Source organism: Onthophagus taurus, chromosome 7, assembly GCF_036711975.1.
Source record: "Onthophagus taurus isolate NC chromosome 7, IU_Otau_3.0, whole genome shotgun sequence".
In the NCBI taxonomy this organism is placed as follows: domain Eukaryota; kingdom Metazoa; phylum Arthropoda; class Insecta; order Coleoptera; family Scarabaeidae; genus Onthophagus; species Onthophagus taurus.
Genome location: NC_091972.1, coordinates 9,870,764 through 9,887,274, shown reverse-complemented (window position 1 = coordinate 9,887,274; position 16,511 = coordinate 9,870,764). Strand labels below are relative to the sequence as shown.

At 32.6% G+C, this 16,511-nt stretch overlaps 1 protein-coding gene across 2 annotated transcripts; it reads left to right on the top strand.

Moving 5' to 3' along the window:
* The first annotated feature begins 537 nt into the window (after nt 1–537).
* On the top strand, nt 538–16,451 carry LOC111423828 (protein 4.1 homolog). 2 transcript variants are annotated; one of them, XM_023057201.2, is made up of 10 exons: nt 538–918; nt 4,515–4,658; nt 4,714–5,668; nt 5,718–5,872; nt 6,146–6,301; nt 6,481–12,093; nt 14,756–14,974; nt 15,234–15,332; nt 15,481–15,693; nt 15,749–16,451. In XM_023057201.2, the coding sequence occupies exons 2-10, from the start codon at nt 4,521–4,523 to the stop codon at nt 15,929–15,931; spliced, it is 7,731 nt and encodes a 2,576-aa protein (XP_022912969.1). In that variant the 5' UTR covers nt 538–918; nt 4,515–4,520; the 3' UTR covers nt 15,932–16,451. The 2 variants fall into 2 exon arrangements, with proteins under 2 accessions (XP_022912969.1, XP_022912970.1); XM_023057202.2 differs by lacking the exon at nt 15,234–15,332.
* The last annotated feature ends 60 nt before the right edge of the window (nt 16,452–16,511 follow it).

Genomic DNA, 16,511 nt, shown 5'->3' with positions numbered 1-16,511 from the left:
CTTTAATTTCTGATATTCTTTAGAGCGTAACTTTGGTGTTAACAACAATTTATAGATACTTGAACAAAAAACAGAAGTGATCAGAAAAGACGATCTTTTGTTGGTCCACCTACAGCAAGGTTTAAAGTGTAGAGAGAAAACACGCATTAGCATTATTCACCATTGCTGAAATTAAAGAGCGCCAAAATGGGGAACCCACATACTGAAATAATGGTAAAGGGTTTCAAATAAAAAAAAACCTAAGTCAAATCGAGCAATACGTTCAAAAGTTATTGCAGTGTAAAACTGGTCATCATTTTTTTGTTTGTTAATTTTTCGTTATGTAGCTATTGAGCTATTTGTTTTTTTTTGTTGTAAATAAGTAGGTATCCTTAATCACACTGTAATACTAATTTTCTATGATCTTATTATGTTTTTCAAAAACTTCATAATTCAATGCTGTACGTAGACTTTTGTCCGTCACTGTAGGTACAGTCTGCGACGACGTTGTATACCTACATCGCCGTCCATGTTATCCATTCAGAGCCATCTATACGTACGCATGAAAAGTAGTACCGATCTAACAACACACAAACCACAAACGAATCGCAAACGGTCATCGTTTTCACAGAGATCATCATTATAAATAATCCGCTCGATTCGAGAATTCAATGATAAAAAACCGACACCGAACTGATTCGGATTTAAATCGGATTATCAATAAATAACAGTAGCGATTTCGGTTAGTGTGCGTGTGTGTGTATATCGGTGTTGTTTGTTGTTTATACCTCTTTCTATGTATGTGCCGATCCCAGTTTACTTCGATGTGTTGAGTTCCTCTTAACTGTCACCAATACAAATCGCGGGCAAAAGAAAAAAAAAAAGAAAATATACAAGTACTGATTAAAAACTGAATGGATAACACCTGTAATCGACGAGGTAAGATTTTAATAAAAGTAAATATAAAAGCATACTGATAAAAGTTTAGAGAAGGGGCTTGGTAGTTTACTTGGAGTTAATATTTAACGTTTTACAATAAAGATTACGCGCCGCGACCTATTAAAATGTTGGGCGTTAACAGGTAGCTCGTTGCGTATATAACAGTACCCAGCGTAAAAAGTATACAATAAAGGAAGTATTTTTGAATTTAATATCAAATTGAACTTAGTTTAATGTATGTTTTAAGAGTTTGTCTTTGAAATAGGGATTTTAAAATAAGTGACCTAGATAATTTAGGTTATATTACTTTTGATAGAATAAGAGGTCAAAGTTAAAGCTCGTTTTAATTGAAGTCTTATTGAACATTTAAACGGTTTCTAATCGCTTAAAATTACCGAGAAAAATAAATTGATTTTTTTGATTAATCGAATATCAAAGAACTATGCTAAGTGTACTTACGCCATCTATATTTTGTTTTTTGCAAGTTTTATCGATAAAACGAATAAAATTATAAAGTATTTTTGCAATTAAGTTATCCTTCCTACAAGTACTTAAGATTTTTATAAAAATGCTTTTTAATAATTGCTTCCTTCTTGTGTCCCTAATAATTCGCATGAGCTTTCTTCTCCTTATTTAATCTCCAATTATTTAATTTGGTCCCAACAATCTTGTTTTTTCAAAGACATTACGTCATTGGCTGATTTTTAAATGATTATTTATAGCAACGAGTAAGTATTAGAAAACATTATTTTAAATTTTTTAATGAGTATAAAATAAATCTTTTTGGAATTAAGATAATTTCGCCAATAATCACTTTTTTTCTTAAGCTACGTCCACACCGAAAAGAACACAAAAGAACATTATGTTTATGTTGCTTGCTTCTGGAACTTGTATCTTAAAGTTTCTGGATGTTCCTTAATGTTTATGGTTGCAGAAAGAAATGTTCCTACAAGTTCTTGTTTCCGTATTTAGCGATAAATATAATTAAACTACGTCCACACCGAAAGGAACACAAACGAACATTGTGTTTATGTTGCGTGTTCCTGGAACTTGTATCTCAAAGTTTCTGGATGTTCCTTATTGTTTATGGTTCCAATAATTTGTTTAGTATACCCATTTTAAACTACGAATCATCCAATAACATTAGCTGTGACTGTTTTGGTAACACAGTTCAGCCCATTAGTTTCACAATGCCTTTCTAATAATAGAAAAAAAATTCGTGTCATATTGGCAGGTAGTAAATTTTATGGGGGGGTAATTTAGAAGGACTACATTTTACAATACAAAAATAACGTAAAAATGAATCGTATTATTCTTTTATTCAATCTTCTTTCGAGTTTCGGATTGTGTGGTTTTGTGTAGTTAAGAAAGTTTTTTCAATGACGAAATTGTCAAGTGAAACGCGTTGTTCGTTTGCGAAATTTCTCTTGAAATGTTTTAATATATTTCTGGAGGACTTCTGGTGATGTCACAAAACTGCCCATTTTCTGAAAATGTGAAAAAACCTATTTTGGTGTTTTAATCGGTGATCAAAACGAGCGATGAAGTCCCCATATATGCTGTGTTAGCTGTGTTATTGGCACAGTAAATGAAAGGTAAGAGAAAGTATACCTTTTCAGTTCCATTGATATGACGGGAAATCACAAGAACAATTATTATAAAGGAAATTTCCTAAATTGCCTTCTGCCATAAAACTTGTTTTTTGCAATGCAAGCTTACCGGTATCAACAAATGTTGTGGAGATAATAACTGATATTCAGACAGTTCCGATGAACAGTGTGCTGACTTGACTCCATATTTACTCAATATCCCAGTTCTGTCGAGCCACATTTGATTGTTCAAGGCGGGCTAAGTGATTACTACGTGATTTGAGGTTGTCAAAGCAATAAAATCAGAACTTCTTGGTTTCCGTCTAAAAGAGTAGAACTTAACAGCCAAAGAAACAAAAATTTCGACTTGAAAAAGAAAGGAAATGATACGTTTTCTCTATTTATCTGCCACCCGTGAGCAAATGAATACACTTTAGTTATAAAAATGAATGATCCGTATATTACTTTTTCTGCAATTTTCTTAATTGATATTGTTTTGGCTCTTCTGTAAAATTTGGTAAAGGCGACTTAACTGCTTTTTCACGGTGCCCAGAAATTTTACAATGTGCAAAATTCGTTTTGTACGTTTGCTGGTACTTATAATGATTTAATGAAGGAACTCAATATCATGCATTCTCCTCTACATCATCGTTTTCACATTAAACTTGGGTTGATGAAAACTTTGTGAAGACTTATGTTGCTAATTTCGTCCCAGCACTGCCGCTTCTTCGAGAGCTAAAAAAGGATAAACATTATTTTCAACGAATAGTTTCGGGCATCATGACATGAAAATATAGCGAGGGAGTAACGACTCATTTCTCTGGTTGCTTTCATTTTAAAATCAGTTTAAAATCAACAGCGTATACACGATAAAAAAAAAGAGTTGGTAATTACAAAATAAAATATACAGAAACTCTGAACAATAGTTATTGGTATAAACAAGGCCAAGGAGTCGTTTACAACAATATACAACATTTTTTGTGTAATAGCATATGAATTAATGACATAATTCTGTCTCTAATTTCTGCAACCATTCTTTGGAAAAATGTCTCACCATTATTTCCATTTTAAAAAATATTCACTCAATTATAAGTTTATTAAATTCCATATATTTCATTTCTCGTTATCCTTCTCATTTATTCTTTAATTATTTAATCTAGAATAAACAATTTAGTCGTTTTATTGCATATATGAAGACGTTACGTCATTGACGAGTTTTTATATGATTATTTATAGCTGTGAACAAGTTTATTTGGAATTCTCAACATTCCTAATTTTTTTTTAATTCCATAAAGTGTATCAGCTTAAAACAACTTCTTTTTTGTTCTTTTCATTGAATTACATTCTAACTGTATTTATGACTAATACTAGATGCATGCGTAATTGTTTCTTATCTGTTCTTAATTTTTCTTGTTCTATGCTTACATATTAATGAGTCATATTCATGTCATGAAGTGAAAGACAGGAAATAATGTTTTAATATAATGATTATGTTATAATAACTTCATTAGAAACAGTTATTTTGGTTAATTCAAACAACTTGCGTTTTGAATTATTTATTTGTTTAATTTCAAACATGTTTGTTTCAAATGGTAGTATGGATTGCATCACTGTCTGTCTCTTTAAATTGGTTATTTATAGGAATGAATAACTTTGCTTATACATTTCTCTTGCGTATTTCAAGAATTTTATGATGAGCAGTACATAATGTTTTGAATTATTTTATTACATTTTTTTATCTTATTAATCAAACTTAATCTTGTCATCTTTTCGTTTTATTTGATAATAAACTTATCAATAAATTATACTATTGTTAAACATTTTTTTGTGTATTTTAACCCATAAAATATAGAGAAAGTTATCGGTGACGAATCAAACATCTAATTTTCCGTTAGAATTAGATACTTTGTGGTTTTATTAGTAAGATTATAACAAAACCACAATTATTCAGCTTAAGTTTAAAGTTTTATTTTTATCTTTGTCTCAACTTAAATTATTTAATTTTAGAGGAGAATGCCTGAAGAAAAGAAGATGGCAATCGGAACCGAAAATCAATCACCATCCAACAAGCTTTCTTCGCCTAGTAAATCTGGAAATGCCCTAGCAAAAATAACATTGCTAGATGGAACTGTGCTCGATATTTATATCGATGTAAGTAATTTCAATCTAAATAAAATATAAATATCAAATTTGATTTTTTTAATAGCGACGAGCAAAAGGCCAAGAACTTTTGTTAAAAGTATGCGAATCTATAAATATAATAGAAAAAGATTATTTCGGATTACTCTACAGCGATAGACATGACCCAAGAAATTGGTTAGATCTTGAAGAAAGAATTGGAAAAGTTATGAAATCCGAACCGTGGCAATTTAATTTTGCCGTTAAATTTTATCCGCCCGATCCGGCTCAACTACAAGAAGACATCACTCGATATCATTTATGTCTTCAAATACGCAACGATATTCTCAACAATCGTCTTCCGTGTTCTTTTGTTACTCACGCACTATTAGGATCGTATCTCGTTCAATCTGAGTTAGGAGATTACGATGCCGATTCAATGGGTACAAATTATCTCTCTACATTCAAATTTGCACCGAATCAAAGCGGTGAACTCGAATCTAAAGTTATGGAACTTCACAAGACTCATAGAGGCCAAAGTCCCGCAGAAGCTGAATTACACTATTTAGAAAATGCTAAAAAATTAGCCATGTACGGCGTCGATTTACATTCAGCTAAAGATTCCGAAGGTGTCGACATAATGTTAGGTGTTTGCGCATCTGGTTTATTAGTTTATCGGGATCAATTGCGAATTAATCGTTTTGCTTGGCCGAAAATCTTAAAAATAAGCTACAAACGACACAATTTTTATATTAAAATTCGTCCTGGAGAATTTGAACAATTCGAATCAACCATTGGGTTCAAATTAGCTAATCATAGAGCTGCCGAAAAATTATGGAAAACTTGCGTTGAACACCACACATTTTTCCGGTTAATGTCGCCCGAAACGAAACAAAAATCTTCGTTATTCCCGAAATTAGGGTCCAAATTTAGGTATTCGGGAAGAACTCATTACGAAACGAAACGTACACCCATCGATCGTCCTGCTCCACATTTCGAACGATCACTTACCGGACGTCGATTAACTTCCAGAAGCATGGATCGTAAGTCGATCAAAAATTTGTAACTTAAGTATTAAAATCGTTGTAAAAGCTTTAGGAGGTGGTGCAATGGATGAAGATAATTACGAAGGCAACAAACGCCATACAATGTCTCATCCACCAGAACATATTCCGGATATTGACAATCATTTCGCTTCGAAAAAACCAAGTAAAAAGGATAAATCAAAGGATTCAAAGAAGGAACAGGTAAAATTAAATTTGTATATTAAAATTTGACAGTAACTGTCAAAATGACGTTTTTTATTTAAGTTTATTTTAGTTTCTTACAAAGAAATCGTTTTCACCTCTAGATTTTGTGTTTAATGCATTTTAATGTTGTAAAATCAAAAATTGAAGCACGTCAAAATGACATTTCTATTAAATATGACATTTAAACGTCAAAATGACATTTGACATATCCAACCTCAAAATATCAAATTTTGCAATTTGATTTAATAAAATATATGTTAAATGTTTCAGAAGTCTCCTGTCTCTGAAGAGCGTTCTTTAACCAGTCCCAAAAAAGAGATAGCTGATAAAAATAAAGAAAATAAAGATGCGAATCTCCCGGAACAAAATGGTGAACACAAAGATTCTGAGAAAGAGAAAAAATCGTCTCCAGAAAAGAGATCAAAGGTAAGTTCGTTTGTGTTTATAAAAAATATGCTTTAATATTATATGAAAAGTTTGAATTAAAAAAAAATGGTAGAAATAGAAGTAAGAACAGTGGCGTTTTTTTAGAGAAGTAAATAATTTTTATTTTGCACGTGTATATCTATAGTTATTTTTTTTCTTTTTGCATGTGTTTACATTAGAGCCCTGGTTTATTGTTTCTCGGCTCGAAACGTGATAAAAAATCAGAAAAAACGCCTTCTCCGCCAAAAACGGTTCCCGTTAAAGCAGACGACCGTCAAAAGAAAGAAAAACAACAACCCGAATTGGCTGGACATACGAAACAATACGATTACGAACCTTCTCAACAACAATCAACGCCTAAAAAACCATCCAGATTTTCTTACGATCAACCAAATCAATTACCTGGTGAAGTTACAACGCAACAATCTCCACCGATGAAACGTGAAAAAGGATTTGCGTTTAGTTACGTTCCTGGACAAGACGAAGAGTTAAAAGCAAAATTAAAAAGCCCGAAAACTGATAGTGAAGCTTTCTTAGATAACGAACGTTATACAAAAGATCCTCTTCCGATTGAAACTATCAAAAAAATTAATATTTATATAACAACGCTTAAAAAAGATCCTAAAACAGGAAAACTTGATTTGGAGCATAGTCAATTGGATTGTATTAAAGGAACTCAAAGTTCTAAGACTGGTTTAATCGAAACTAATTACGGTGTGATTAATCCACAAAAAGGAACGATGACGATTATTAACCCGGAAAATAATCAACAAGAAGTATTACAGGGAATTGTCGATCCTTTAACGAAACAAATAATTATTGTTAAAGGAAACGTAATCGATCCGAGAACCGGAAAAGCTGATCCAACAAGCGGACAAATAATTGGTTTTACAGAGACTCTGCAAAGTCAAGTTTTAAAACCGAAAAAGCGTATCGTGAAAATTAAAATAATTACTTCTAAAAGAGATCCTAAAACTGGTGCTGTCGACGAACAAAAAGGATTTACTGAGGAGTGTTACGCCGTTTACGATCCATCAACTGGAGAAATTGATACGAAAGTGGGAACAATTTCACCAGAAAAGAAACAAATATTGTATTCTGATCAAAAAGGAAGCAAAGTTAAACCAATTGAAACCAACCTAAACGGCGAATTTATCATTAAAGACGGAGTTTCCGATCCTAAAACGGGAAAAATCGATTCAAACTTAATACAAATCGTTCGTTTAGAAAGTGATTTAAAACCAACTGTGTCAGTTACATCTGTTACTGCAAGGAGAAACCCAACAACTGGTCAATTAGATCCAGCTAAGGCACACAAAGAAATTTCAAAAGGTGTTATGGAAAATGGGAATATTATCACTAAATATGGAATTGTTAATTTATCTTCAAAAACAATTAAAAGAGATTCCGTTGAAACGCCAATACATTTGGATGAAAACGGAAATATTATTATTTTATCCGGAGTAATTGATCCATTAACGGGAAAACAAGATGATAGTATGAGTCAAATCCTACAGATTTCTTTAGAAGATAAATCAGAGATTCCAATCAAATCGGCTGCATCAAAAACTGACCCAAAAAAAGGTTTTGACACCCAAACGGCCCATTCTGATGAATCTTTAGGATTTTTTGATGAAACCAATAATGTAGTACACACAAAACATGGTATTTTCAATCCTGTACAATCAACTTTAACTTGTATTGATCCAAAGTCGAATAAATATGAAGTAAAACACGGAAATTATGATCCTAATGCTAAAGGAATCGTATTTAGAGGAATTTATAACCCAAAAGCTGGAAAAGTCGACGCTGGATATGGAAGATCAGTTAAATTAGACGTTAGTGAACAACAACCCATTGATGTAACACCGGTGCCAACCCCAACAAAGCAACAACCAGTTGCTAAAACAACAAAACTTATTAAAATCATGGTTATAACCGCTCCTAAAGATGCAAAATCTGGTCATTTACATGTTGATAAAGGTACAGTTGATCAATCTGTCGGCATTGAGTCTTCTAATGGCGATATTGATTCGAAATATGGAGTGATTAAAAAAGATGGATCGATCGTTATTACTGATCCGAAAACTGGACAAAAAACAACTGTAAATGGAAAAATTTTACCTACAACCGGTCAAATTTTATTATCAGGACCTGTTTTAAATGCCCAGGGAAATCTAGATAACAACAGCGGACAATTAATTACTATTGTTGAAGAACCGGAAGATACATCAGAAAAAACACCATCAAAATTAATCCCGAAAAAACGCTTAATAAACATCGTAGTGATTACAACACAACGTAATCAAAAAACGGGACAAATTGATACTGAGAACGGTTTGGTTGAGAAATTAACGGCAACTTACGATCCGGTTGAAAATGTCGTTGAGTTTAGAAATGGAAAAGTTGACTTGCAAAACGGCAAAGTTATCCAAAAAGATAAAAAAACTGGAAAACCAATCGTTTCATCCGTTAACACAGAAAATCCTAATAAAATCATCATTGATTCAAACAATGTTAACCCTAAAACGGGAAAAATCGATCCAAATACAGTTACAGTCGTCAATTTAGAAATTCCCAAATCGGTTTGTGTTGTTAACTCAACCGTTGGTAAAATAGATCCTGCCACGAATAAATTAATCCCATCAACGACAAGTACAGAGATGCATAATGGAATAGTGAATCCACAAACTGGTGAAGTTGTTACAAAACACGGAATAATCAACATAAAATTGATGAGAATCTCATTTATTGATAAATCAGGTAAAAAAGTTGATTTACCAATTGAAACGAAAGAAGATGGAACGATCGTTGTGAATGATTACCCTGAGAAAGGTTTATGTAGAATGATACAAATTGGTTCAGAAGTTGATCCAGAAATAACAGTAACAACTTGCACAGGAAAGTTGGATTCGAAGAAAAATCTTATTGATAAATCAGCTGTACCAGAAACTAACTCAGCACTTTATGACGCAACAAAAACCAAGATCATCACTAAATCTGGTTTACTAGACCCAGTTGATGGTTCTTTAACATTATTCGAGCACACAACTGGAGTTGTTGATACTCGTCAAGGTCAAGTACAACCCAGTACAGGTGAAGTTGTCTTTAAAGGCGGTTTTGTTAATCCAAAATCAGATAAAGTTGATTCACATTTTGGACGTAGTTTTAAAGTTGAAATTAAAGAACCTGTTATTGATGGTTTAGTTGAAAAACAATTATTGGCACCAAAAACAACTCCTGTCATTAAGGAAGTTGCTCCACCAAAAGTGCTTGTTACTGAAAGTCCAGTTAAACAACAAACACCTAAAGTGGCTCCTTCTCCTGTTAAACAAGTCGAAACAGTGACGAAAACGGAAATTGTTAAAACTCCGGTTAAAGCTGACGTTTCGAAACCGACGCCAATTAAACCAGACAGTGTTAAAACATCTCCGAAGAAAATTGGATTGGTACCTAAACAAAATATTGTTAAAGTTATGGTTATTACGGTTAAAAAAGATCCAAAAACGGGACAAGTCATTCCTGAAAGTGGTTTGGTTGAAAATCTGACCGGATTGGTTGATGATAATGGTTTTGTTGAAACAAAATATGGCCTGATTGAACCAAAAACCGGAAATGTTATTGTTTATGATACAGCAACTGGTAAAAACGAAATAGTTCAAGGAAAAGTTGAACCTAACACAAATCAAATTTTGGTTGGTGGAAATAAACTTTTAACAAACAAATCAGAACCGATTGCTGGACAAGTTTTTGCCATTGAGCCAATTGAATCATCAAAAACCTTAGTACCCAAAAAACGATTAATAAAAATAACGGTTATTACTACTAAGGTTGATCCTAAAACGGGAAAATTAGATCCAGAAAAAGGACATACCGAACAATCTTTAGCCACATTTAACCCAGATACGGGATTAATTGAATCTATTTATGGTCTAATTGATCCAAAGAGCGAAAAAATTATTAACAATAACGTAAAAACTGGTAAAGTTGATGCGAAACCAATAAAATTATCTGAAAATTGCGATCAAATTATTTTGCGTGAAGGAATAAAAGATCCAAAAACAGGAAAAGTTGATAATACGTTAGGACAAATAATTAGTATTATCGGGCATAATGATCCAACAATAGAAATATCATCTCTAATAGGTGTTAAAAAACCTAACGGTGAAATTGATAAAGATAAAAGCCAAATGGAATCGACAAAAGCTAAAATTAATTCAACAACCGGCGAAATCACAACGAAATATGGTATTCTTGATTTAAATAAGTACATTTTAAAAATAAAGAACCCAAAAACTGGTGGATTTGATGAAGTACCGATTGAGAGAAATCCAGAAGGAAATATTATAATTAATAAAGGTGTTATTGATCCCAAAACTGATAATATAAACGATAATTTAGGACAAATAATTACTTTAGGTAACGAAATTGAACCTATAGTAACGATTATAACTTGTACAGGAAAAATTGATGCGAAAAAGAATACGATTGATGTTAAAAATTGCTCCGTGGATGTCTCAACTGGTTTGCGAAACGCACCTAATAAAGTTTTAACCAAATATGGTCAACTTGATTTGTTAAGTGGGCAATTAGTTTACGTCGATCCAATGGGACAACAAGATATTAAACAAGGAATCGTTGATACAACAACAGGACAAATTATTGTTAAAGGTTACGTTAATCCGAAAACAGGAAAGATCGACGCTAATTATGGAAAAGTTATTTCCGTGTCAACAATCGACCCGAAAATAGATGGAAAAGGTAATCTTTTAGAATTCGCCGAAAAAGATGTTAAAATCGATCCGAAAACATCACAATTATGGTTGTTCGATCGTTACGATCAAATTCTAAAACAAGATATTTATTCAACCGGACATGTTGATCAAAACACAGGATATGTTTCAAATATTTATGGGGTTTTAGATCCGAAACTTGGAACAATAACGAAATCGCAAAAAGTTACTCCAGGAAATGTAAAAGTTGATCCCGACACAAAACAAATTTATTATAAAACAAACGACGTCGATAAATCCGGAAATCCGATTTATTCCACATCCGAAATCGAACCGAAATCCGGAGATGTTTACACGAAATACGCAGTTGTTGATCCAAAAACTGGAAAGCTTATTTTAATCCGAGTTTATCTTATTTCGCCTCAAAATTCCGATGGAAAAGTTAAAGAAATCAACCCGAAAGATTGTCAAATTGATCCAAAAACTGGACGAATAATTAACGTCACCACTCAAACCGTCTTTTGGTACAGCATGGTTGACCCAAAAACCGGAAAAGTTGTTCAAGTTGATCCGAATAATCCTTTAGTAAGAGATGCAAACACAAAAATAACTCAAATATTAACACTTTCCGGCGAAATTGATCCGGAAACCGGAAGAATCCACACTGAATGGGGACATATAGATCCACAAACTGGAGATATCGACCCTGAAACAGCACGTAGAGATCCCGTAACTAACGAATTAATTCTCAATTACGCCCAAATCGATCCGAGCCATTTCAAAGATCTTAAAGATACTAACGTTAAATATAAAGTAAAGAAAGGTGATGAAAGCGGCGAAAGCAGCGATGAAGATTTGAATGAATACGCGGCGGAAACTTTAAAGGATTTGCCAAGTTTGAAAATACCACATATGAAATCGCCTACCACTCCAGTTGTTGTAAAAACAACTACAAAACAAATTATTACTAAAGATAGGGATGGTGTAACGCAGAATATTGAAGAAAAAGTTGAAGATGGTCGTACTGGTGAGGTTACAATTTCAAGTCAAACTAATAAGGTGAGAATAATATTTAGTATAAATATTTTTTTAATTACGTAGTTGCATCTCTCATGATAAGCATTTGTATTTAATTTTTGCTCAAATGCATTTGTACATATTAGTTTTGTTTTTAGAAATTTAAAATTAAAATTATTTTGGTTGTCAAAGAAATGGAATTGCAGAAATCAAAATATTACTTTTTTAAGTGTTTTTTATTTGGAATTTTCTGTGTTAAATAAGTACTTCAAAAGTCATTTTGAATTGATATCAAACAGAATTTAGTACTGCTATCTAACTAGCTACTATATTATATATCTAGAGATTATGTACTAGTTCGTATAATAATACTGAAAGTAAGAAATAATGGAAGTATTGAAAAAGTAATGCACTGGGTGTCGCGGTAAGGAACGAAGTATCTCGACAATGGTAAGGTTTAGAGGTTTGGGAAAAAAAATCTTTATCAGCAGAGTGGACAAGAGAAATTAGATTGAAGTTCGTCACACTTCACTTTACTTTATCCAAGCTTTGGACTGGTTCAAAACTGTTTTTGAGGTGTGTTGAGGCAAACGAGCCAAGCAAACATCAATAATGACAATAAAACAAAATAAACCAAAACATTTAGCATCAATCAAATTTTAGCCAAAAATTGCTCACAAATGTTCGAAATGTCTTCCATCAATCTTGATACATTTATTTAATCTAGTTTCGGTAGAAAAAATCGCCGTTGGTAGTTGGTTTCTCTTGAAAACCTAGGCCTTTTAGTCACCCCATAGATAAAAATCTAAACCAGTTAAATCAGGCGAATGCGCCGGCCTAGGAAATAGACTTCCTGTTCCAATAACGTGATTTGGATATTGCTCATCCAAATGCTGGCGTACGTTTCGGCCATAATGCGCCAGATTACCATAAAGTTTTTCTCCATTAAGGGTTACGTCAAAAAAATACGAACCCATGTGTTTTCCTTCCACGATTCTGCACCATACCTTTAAACTCCAGCGATTTTGATGCTTTACCTGCTGCATCCAATGTGGGTTTTGCTCAAACCAATGATCCATATTATGCAAATTATTATAGTATTTGTTCAGCATTAGTTCAACTTGTTATCATAATCGGTATCTGTAAGTCCGATGTAAAACTGTCTGGTAGGAATGCTTATTATTCTCTTGAAATATCTTGTAGACAATTGTTTTCGGAATTGCCAGGTCGTCGGAAATTTTTCTGGTGCTCAACGCATTGCGCACTAATGTGTACCACGAATTCTTAGAAGTGTCTGAATGGGCTGCACGTTGCCAATTTACTGTAATCGTTTAGCCAATTTTGAAAACACTTCTCGAGAAAAATGTCTTCTTTGGGGAAATTGCGTTACATATTCTTGCGATGCAACTGCAGCATTTCTCGATTTTTTATTCATTAATCACAACCGCTAAGTCGTCTGCGTATACGACCAATTTAACATACTTATTGTTTTCTTGTACTTCAAATATTTGATCGAAAAACACATTCCATAAAAGCGGGCCTAAAATAGCACCTTGTGGGAATCCTATACTTACCTAGTATATTTTATCGTTATAAAGATCTTCTACTTAGGTAGTCGTTGATGATGTTAACCAAGTTCGTAGATATACCTTTCTTTTGCAGTACCAGCATAATTTTTTCCAACATACTTTTGATTTTCTTCCTTTGTCTAAATTTTTCTAGTTTATTTGCTTCCCCTATAACTTCCTTATTGCATTTACAGTGGATCTATTGCTTCCTTTGCCAAACCACTAATCCTTCGACCGTCCTTCTTTCTCTTTTAATGATTCTTCTTTCTGTTCTTCAAAATCGCTTCATATAACTTACCATAACAATTCATCAATTCATGACGAACAATGTTTGTTGCTTTCTAATGCAGATTGCTTTCTATACATAACATAAAATGCTCTTTTGAACAAGACCAAAAATATTCAATTTGGTTGAATGGTCCAGAAGATATTAAGATGTAAATATTTCAAAATGCATTGCCCTCCCTTATTATGGACATATGTGCGAAATGTCACAAAGCAAAAGCGATGCGATATTATCCAAGTTACCAAATGATGTTGTCAAAGTTATAGCTCATCATCTTACTTTCCGAGATAGCGAGAATTTTGTTTCTTTATGACAGTTGCGTCTAATTACCAACTTCAAAATATTTTCCAGATATTTTCTTGCCCACTTCCCACCAATTTTTTTCCCATACTTCTATGTCTTACCATTATCAAGATACAGCCGCTCCGCAAGTTATCTATACTTCTCGATGCTTAAGTAAAGCTAATTCGTTGCGCAGTTAATAGGCTTAGAGAAAGCTTTTAAAAAAGTCTGCTAATCTCTTTATTTTCTTCCTTATTTTATCTTTCAGGTTCGTGAAATTGGGTTGGGTTAAAACCGTTAGTTTAAAACACTTCCCACTTTATTTCCCATGAAAAACAACAATGAACGCTTTTCATAACAATTTATTAAAAAAATGACTTTTGAATTTATATATTTTTGAAGTAGTAACAACACACCAAAATCATACTCGATTAATAGCGCTTTAAAAACACTTAAATCACAAGTTTTAAAAATTCGAATAAATATTTTATACAATTTAATTTGCAATAATTATTCCTAAATAGTTAACGTTACCCTTTTTTTTATATTTTTTGTTTACAAAATTAAGGCTGAGCCAACGGACGATGGTAAGTCACCGTTTGTTAGAGCACATGCTGTAACAACCCGCACAGCTACCACTCATGAAGATTTAGGAACAAATGCTCGCACCCAACAACTCGAAGAGAAAACCATTGCCCATTCGATGACATCGAGCGCGACCAGACAAGAACAACGAACTGTTACCCAAGAAGTTAAAACCACCAGCACTGTAGTTAGCGGAGAACAGGTTAATTTTTTACTCCAATTTTTATTTAATTTCACTGTTTAATCTAATCTGATTATGTTGATGAATCTAATCGTTTGAATTTAAATAGCATTATTATCTTAATCATTTATTCGTAATGTGATGACCCCATTCATAAAAATTACATTTTTTTGTTTATGAAATTGCAAAAAAGATTTTTTTAATCTTCATTGTTATGTGTTGCTTTTAATGTGACCCAGCTACATGTTTTTAACCCTATAACTCATTGCATGGCTTGTAGTTGGGCCGACGCGACAGCACTAGCTCTATCAGTTCAGATGATTCTGGTACTCCAATTGATCCACCAGACTATGATGAAAATATGGAGTCTTCATCAAAAGTAAGTACAAAAAGCATTTAAACTTTTGGATGAACTTCTTCAATATCTTTCAGCTATTTTATATATTGTCCATTAACTCTCATTTCTTTCTAACTTTATTGAGTTAACTTGAAGTGTTTTTTTAAATATTGTACTAAAATATTTTTAGGCTGAAATTCCCGGTGGAATCGTTCCAACTGAAAGTGTTGTATATGGTGGAGATCCAACAATAGTCAGATCAACAACATCCTCTGTACCAGTTGTAGCAACGGAAGCTCGAAAGGTTCATCTCACTTCTGATGATGGAAATTATTCAGCAACAGGAGAAATAATCAGCTCGCAGACCATCAGTTCAAAAACAAGAACAGTTGAAACGATTACAGTATGATTTATTTTAATTTTTTAATCCAATTTTTTTTTTAATAATTTCATTTTAGTACAAAACTGAAAGAGATGGTGTTGTTGAAACGAGAGTAGAACAAAAGATAACGATTCAATCAGATGGTGATCCGATTGATCATGATAGGGCTTTGGCAGAAGCAATTCAAGAAGCGACTGCGATGAATCCAGATATGACGGTTGAAAAAATAGAGATTCAACAACAACCTGGTACTCATTAAACAAGGGATTTTTGGAGTTGAAGCTTTCTTTTTAATATCAGCTTGTTTTTATCTTTTTTGCTTTAAATATAGGAAGATGTATTCATTTTATTTTTAAGATTTTTTAGATTATAGGTAAGAATCTTTAATATATTCAAATTGAATGATACATGAAAAGCACTACTTAGTTGGTTTAAGGTTGGTGTAAATTTATGTGCATATATACACTCTATAGTAATGGTAATAATAATATTAGCAATTTGTCCCCTTTATTTTTTAATTCGTTCACCTAATGTTATTCGTATAAGGTAAAATGCGTTACTGCCTAACCCAAATTTAATAATTAATAATCACTTTTTTTGTATCATATTTATTTAAGTTTTTGTTAAGGTGATTTCTTCGCTTACAGCAACATACTAAAAATTATATACATGTCTCAGCATTACATGTTTATTTTCCGTTCTTTTTGTATAAGATTTATTTGTTGTATATCCCAACATTACAACGTGAAATAAGTTCTAATATAACCATTATATTGAAATCTTTTACTTATTTATTAGTACAGTTAAGATTTTTAAACAGATTTCTTTTGCAGCTAATA

Bases quoted from the DNA above. Each gene is read 5' to 3' on its own strand.
- LOC111423828 (XM_023057201.2), top strand. From the start codon at position 4,521: ATGCCTGAAGAAAAGAAGATGGCAATCGGAACCGAAAATCAATCACCA. The intron at 4,659-4,713 runs GTAAGTAATTTC...TTTTTTTAATAG, and splicing joins TGCTCGATATTTATATCGAT to CGACGAGCAAAAGGCCAAGA. The intron at 6,302-6,480 runs GTAAGTTCGTTT...TGTTTACATTAG, and splicing joins CTCCAGAAAAGAGATCAAAG to AGCCCTGGTTTATTGTTTCT.